The 6,961-nt window shown below is 45.5% G+C and overlaps 1 protein-coding gene across 1 annotated transcript; it reads right to left on the bottom strand.

Annotated features, from left to right (window-relative positions):
* Nucleotides 1–1,723: 1,723 nt before the first annotated feature.
* LOC104154561 (arylamine N-acetyltransferase, pineal gland isozyme NAT-3) lies at nucleotides 1,724–2,600 on the bottom strand. Its single transcript, XM_009699378.1, has one exon. It carries the CDS (start codon nucleotides 2,594–2,596, stop codon nucleotides 1,724–1,726), a length of 873 nt encoding a protein of 290 aa, XP_009697680.1. The 5' UTR covers nucleotides 2,597–2,600.
* Nucleotides 2,601–6,961: the final 4,361 nt, after the last annotated feature.

A 6,961-nucleotide genomic window follows, 5' to 3' on the forward strand; every position in this document is an offset into this window, starting at 1 on the left:
AGCATCTTGGCTCTGCATGGACCTTCTCCTGCCCCACACCTCTGCGAGACCTGGCTGGGCTTTTACCTCCATCCTGATGCTCTGTCGTAGCTGCCAGGAGAAACCCATGGTGTTTGGCTCCTTCAGCTCTTCCACTACTAATGTCGGCACCAGAGAAGGATACAGCTTGCAAACAAGCCAGATCCTGGGACAGTTTCTTCTGACCACACTATAAGAAGCCCCTTTTTCATCTGCAATCCACTACAGGGTCAGTCATTAACAGTTTGTTTCCGTATAGGACGGGGGAGCCTCACGCGCTATAAGGGACTATTGCACACGTGCAGCCGAGCACAGATAGATGTGATTGACTCTGGGAAGACGGGAATTTGGGGAACTCACTGTGTCTCTACGAGATCCATTTTGAACGTGCAGAATAGCAGCAGCTTTTATTAACTATAAATTGCTAGTTATAGAAAGCTGCACATACTGTATAACAAAAAGGGTCAATGAGCTATTGTATTTTTAAAAGCCTTAGCTGCAAAATATTAGCACATACAAATAATCAGGACAACTGCAGCAACTGATGACATTTTTTACTTTGGGAATATACCTCATAATTTGGGGAAAAAAAACAGCTGAATAGTTCTACTTCACAATTCTTGATTTTTTTATTTAATTGTAATTCCCTTACATAATTTCCTTGATTATAAGTGCATAGTTGTAATGCTTCCAAGATTTATACATAAAGGAACTTCAAGCATCTTCTTAAAGGACACAGTGATCACATTTGAGTAATTTCTCGTACTAAAAATCTTAGCCGTTAGGTATCTGATTAAGATTCATCGTTTCTCCTTATATCAATATAATTAGTATCACTGCAAACACATCCTCAGTAGAACAGATATGTTTCAGAAGAATAATTCTGCGCATGTGTTTGAGTTCAGCCACAATAATTAATTTGCAATAACACTTGGAGTAGAATCTTACGAGAGAGGCATGTATTCCCAGCGGTCTGCTGCTGGGTGGTAGCAAACAAAATGTGTGGGAGATGCTTTCAGTTCAAAGAAATACTGCTTTTTGGTTATGTCACTGAGAGAACAGGAGTCGTGTAAAGTCTGAAACAAGACAGAATTGTCCACTAATATTTCTCACTGTCAGTTTTAGGCCATAAATAGCCCATCCGTAAGTGTTCGCACAGTGCAGCACAGGCGTGGGACTGTCCGAGTGCTGCGTGAGAGGGTGTTGTGAATGCAAGAGCAAAAAGGACAGGCTTATGGCTTAACTGTAGCGAACTCGGCACTCAATGTCTTTGTTTTTTGGCTATTAAATTCCAAAAATAATACGATATTCATTTAAGAGGTGGGTATGATTTTCCCCAGGTGGCAGCACAAAGTAATAAAGCAAGAGACATACAGCTCCATCGCTCTGCCCTGCTACTCTGGGTGTGTTTAGAAAAGCTTTTAAGAGATGAAAGGAGTAGGGAATGGGCAGAGTCTGCTTCCAGCTAAGCACAAACAGAAGGGGAGTGATTTGGTTGAGGTAGGAAGAAATTATTTGTACCCAAACCAAAAAGAGATGCAAGAGCAGTTGTGAAAATCAATTTCTTTTCCAGATCCATGCTAATATGCTCTGCCTTACAGCGGTGTAGATGGAAAAAGAAAGCTTAACCTTTAGATGCTTGTCAGAAATAAGGGGGAGGATTGCATGTAATGCCACTGGATTGAATTATAATTCAGGCAGTGAGTTAAAACAGACACAACCTGCTTGTATTGATGGGTACAAATTTCTTGTCTAGTGTTATATTGAATTTCTCTTTCAGCGTTTTCTCTATTTCTTCGTCTGCAAGGATTTTGATTTCCACCAGATCCATATTATCCTTATAATTGTACTTTATCTCAGTGAGTTTCCACCCGACCAGAGCCCGGATGCCGTCGGCGGTCTGCAGGCTGCAGATCGACTTTGTCACGAACAGCGAGTCCGGCGCTGTCTGCAGGTGGGCATTGCAGGCTCTGAACTCTTCGATGTCTCGTGGCTGCAGCGTAAAGAGATAAACCCGACGGCAAACTTCTTTTTCCACGTTATGGGAAGCGGAGACGCTTTGGTTGGGAGCCCACTGCTTCCTTTTCACCTTCTCGAGGTACCAGACCCCGCTCTCCTCCAGGAAGCGAAAGACCCCAGGAGTCTGCGGCTGGTCTGTCCCCGCAATCAGCTCCATGGGCTGCCACATCTGGTAGGCCATCCCAAACCCGCCGTCCACAATGTAGGATTTGTCGTCAAGCACCACTTTTAGTAGCAGATGATCGATTTCATCTGCATACGCGTCGTACTCCGGGACATAAACTTTTGATCCCAGCAGGGTGATGTTGTAGCCAAGGGTTTTCAGGACCCACGATAAAAGGTAGTTGTTTTCCATGCACCAGCCCCCGCGTTTCTTCCTCACTATCTTGTTGTAAGTCGCTTCCACGTCCAGCTCAATGCTCTCCCCGCAGTGGATGCTGAGGTTTTCAAAAGGGACTGCTCGGATGTGGTGCTGGAATATATCCGTCAAGGTAGCCAGGTCCAGCTTATCGTAGGAGCCCCGGTAAGAAATTCTGGCAAAATACTCCTTGATGTCCATGCTGCCTCTGAGAGAAGGGTGGAAAAAAATAATAGTTTGTGTCAGAAGTGACGGAAGGATCTGCCCCCTCCCTTATAACGGGGTGCTCATCGTTATGGGCAGCCTGCTCGGAAGAGGAGCAGGATTTGACTAATGGCCCTATCAAAGGCAGCTGAGTGTGAGTATTAGTGCCGAGGGAAGCCAATGGGACACTGCTGATGAGCACAAATGTTATTTTTAATTGTTTCTTTTACAGCTGTGATGAGAGGCTCCGGCTGTGCTAAGCACATTTCAGTAGACTTCCTGCCCAGCAAAGCTACAAATCTCCGTAGGAAGGAACAGAAACAGTAGCAGCACTGTTTCCCTGCTAGAAATTATAGGAACTGAGACTCTCTGGATCCGAACTGCTTTGCTCGTGGTTTGACTCAGCAAAGCAGAAGCAGAAAACAAACCCTCCCACTCTTGCAGAGCAATCCAGAGCCTCCCCTGCAACCAAATCTGAAATAAATCTGCCCTGCTGTCGTGTGTCCGTCGTTATTTAGGCAGCCTGGCACAAGATGGTCTCACCTGTTCCTGCTCTCCGTGCTGGCACTAGCAGACGTGAGCTGGAGCGCAGAAGGGGTTTTTAGGGCAGAAAAAGCAGTGCGAGGTTTTTTTACTGCATCTGCTGTGAGCCCCCTCCCCGCAGCACAGCTTAGCTCCCCAGCTCTGCTAATTACAGCAGCGGGGGGAAACCAAGGTTTGGGCCAAAACTACAAGTTTCAGGGGAACCTCGCATTTTCTGACATCATTTTTGGGATGCATTTGCTCCTTCAAGTCATGGTCTCCCCAGCGACGGGTGGCTGCCCATGGGTAAGGGACCAGGCATCGCCCTCCCCAGCACAGCAGAAGGGCTCGGCGGGAGGCTGTGTTTCATGAGCGCAGGGGTGGAAAGCAGCTTGAGCCCCCCACCAGCCCTGGATCATAAGGAAACAAGAAAGGGATTTTGATGTAGGCAGGTACTTCTGTTATTCCTCCTCAGGCACTGCTAAATTTCTGACATTTCTGAGTATGGAGCAATAGTGTTCAGATTATTGACCCAAGAGGTCCCAAAATGTTCTCAAGTTCCTGTATACGATTCTTAAGGTAAAATCATAAGAAAAAGTCCAACTATTCCAACAGGATTAAATTCTCAAGCTGATGAAAAATGGCACACCCCAAATTGTATGGGAATTTTGGAAAGATCCTGTCAGTATTTGAACAAAACATTGAAAATGAAAAATTTCCATTTGGCATAATAACCTGGCAGAAGCAGAGGGTGCCCCGGTTTGGGTGCCCACAGAAGCGTTACAGAAAGCTGTAGCTATTGCATCATCACCACCGCCCCATCTCCAACATCCAACAAGCAGGCCTGAATGATCCACCATCGGGTTAAGAGCATCAGATGATTATTTGGGGCATTCCCTTTTTTCAGCATTTGGCTCGTCCCCAAGCTTTTCCCCAAAGCCCCAGAACTACAACTCTATTCATTTTTGAAAACTTGGCAGAAACTTAGTTCTTGCCATATGAACTTTAAACCAGCATCACCAGCAATGAGCTGGTTTTCCCTTTCTTTCACTTTGCCGCAGTGTAAATTTTGCTTAAAGGGAAAAGGTTGGTGTGGGGTTTTTCTGTCTGTCTGTCCATCTCTTGTGGGTGTTCATAAGGCCCTCTCAACCGTGGTATCTGAAATAAGTCAGATGGCACAAATGCCAGATCTGCTGGAGGCTGATAACTGGGCAAATAAGCCAGCGTATCTATGACACCGAGCGGCTGAGCATTCCCCACTCTGCTGTTACACCATTTTCTGCTGTCGTTCGTCTTCAGCCATTTAACTTCCTGGTTAGGGAGCACTCAGCTACCAAGATTCAGGGTTTTAAAAAAAAAAAAAGGCTTACCTGGAAAATCAGCTCAACTGCCAGTGTATCTCCAGGGTTTGGGGGAGATGGTTTTAGGCTAAAGCAAGTGGTGTGGCTGGCTGTCCTTTACCTAGGGCAGACAGGGCGTGAGGATTGTTCTCCCGCTGTTCTTCAGGGGAATGTCTTTCCCCTCAACTTGCTTTCACCCGCCTCGGTCAGATTGCAAAAGCTGAAAAAAAAAAAAAAGGAAAAAAAAAAACACACAGAAGGGTGGAGCATGAGAGCTGTAGTGAGCGAGCAAAACCAAGAGCAGTGACTCAACAGGCATGCAAAACCTGGTTGTTATTAGAGCCCAGGCTGCTTCACATTTTCACTCGTTTCATGGTTTCTGCAGGGGCTAGCTTGGGCTGTGACGAAAATGGTATTTTTTTGTTTCAGTAGCTAGCTGAATGCGCTTGGCTAATAAATATTTTTTTTCCCCCAGGTATTACTATTACTATTTGTTTGGAAACGTGGGGAAGAAATCTTTCATGCATTCAATCTGAGAAGGTTTTTGCACTGTTTCTGATAGCAGCAAGACTTTGGCACAGTGATTTGCACCTGCAACCCCCTCGCCCCAATCAGCGTGCACAAGAACTTCAGCACTGCCTTTGCTTAATTTCCTCTCTATGATTTACGTGCATTTTTTTATTACAGTGAATTTCATAGAATCTAAGAAAGCACTGCGACAGCGGTGTGTCTTCTTTAGTCTTTTCCCGTAAGTAGCACCTGAGGATGTCGTGGTGGTGAAGATGCTGTTGGCAAAGTGAAGACTATGGAGTGTTAACACATAGGGAGCTCCATCCTTTCGGTGTGTTTCATACTGCTTTTGTGTCTACAAATTGTGCTTGCATTTTGCCAAGCTAAGTCTTTTTAATTTTGTCATGTATTGGATTCTTTCCTATTAGTTCCCCAACAGTAGTTCCAGTCCTTCACATCAGTATCAACAGCAAGTTTCATTCAAACGCTGAGTTATTGGAATAATTAACAGAGATAATAAATCAGACCAAACAGAGATGTCTGTGGTAACCCATCACACAGCTCCACTCCCATATCAAAATTTGGCTTTTTATCATCCCATCAGTGGCTGGTGTCTGACCCCGCAAGCAAGAACTGATGCCCGAGCCAAGAGGCGCTGAAGGGAATGGATTACCTGCCCTCAGCAGGCTCTTCTGGGCAGATCCAGTTTGGTACAAAGAGAAAGTTCATATTCCTGGGTGGATCTTGCTGTATGTGGAATAATCCCTTTTCTTCCCACAGGCTAAGAGCCCCTCATTTTGACAAAGAGAAGCCAAAAGCCAAGCAGGCAGACCCACAGTCCTGGTGGGAACCCTACCAAAAAGAAGCCCATGGACCTGCCGCTGTGTGATGTGCGAGCAGAAGTGGCCATGCTCCTTGCCCAGAGTCCTTTGGGACCACGGATGGTGCCAGAAGAGGACACCTGCCATGCTCCCTTGGGCAAACATGCGAAGTGGTTGGGGATCTGTTCCAGCTAACTTTAGGGTCCCATTAAGACACAAGTGTTCTCTAACCAAGTAGGAGCAAAACCCATTTCTCCTGGTACTTTGATACTCAGCTTTTCTCAGCTGCTTTCCCTATAACACAGCTCTGATTTTGAGCATTTTCTTCCCCTGTCTTTCAAACTCTCATCCCAACTCACTATAGTATGCTGTCATTCCTGCATCACTCTCCTTTTCCTTCCCATCCTGCAGAGTTTGCTCCTCAAGCCATTAAAACTACGAGCTCTCATCCTCCCCAGGCATGCCCAAGGCCATCAGAGGACAAAGCTCACTCAATGAGCACTAAAGGTAAGAAAAGGTTGATCTTGAGCCAGGAGCCTTGCCAGAGTCTGTTTGCATTTCAGCTCTGTGCCAGATCATCGGGGCTAATTTCAGGCTTGGCAGGGCAATAAACTGCAATCCCGACTGCTGGGTAATGTGCCTGCACCCGTCCTCAAAAGCAGCAAAGGGCAAAGCCCAGCTCAGGTTGGCTGGGTGGCAGGGAGCGTGACCGCAGGGTGAAGGTACAAACGGGAATGTCCTTGGAAAGGATGTTGCTGGCCACCTGGACACTAACACTGTTTCCCAACCTTGGCAGGAGCTGAAGCTGGCTGATCCTTTTTCCAGAAGATTCTCAATGTAATTGCGTTCACTTTTATTTATTTATAAATTTAAACTGCCGACAGCTCTTAATTTATTGCTGAAATCCTTCTCTTATTCTAACTCTCCTGAGAGGCTGCATCAAATATCCCTCACTCCCTGCTTTAACAGAGTATTATATGCTGCAATATCTGCCTGGGGAAATAAAAGCATAGGGTGCCCTGTTTGGAGTAATAGTCAGGCGTCTGCGCACTGTTAAACAGCTCCCCTCTAAAATGATCTCTGTGATGGGCTGTATAAAAAAGAAAAGTATATTACATTGTATTATATTATATTATATCATATTATATTGTATTATATTATATTATATT

This window comes from Cariama cristata, unplaced genomic scaffold (genome assembly GCF_000690535.1).
Source record: "Cariama cristata isolate BGI_N322 unplaced genomic scaffold, ASM69053v1 scaffold874, whole genome shotgun sequence".
Classification (NCBI taxonomy): Eukaryota; Metazoa; Chordata; class Aves; order Cariamiformes; family Cariamidae; genus Cariama; species Cariama cristata.

Coding starts and splice junctions, on each gene's coding strand:
- LOC104154561 (XM_009699378.1), bottom strand. CDS start 2,596: ATGGACATCAAGGAGTATTTTGCCAGAATTTCTTACCGGGGCTCCTAC.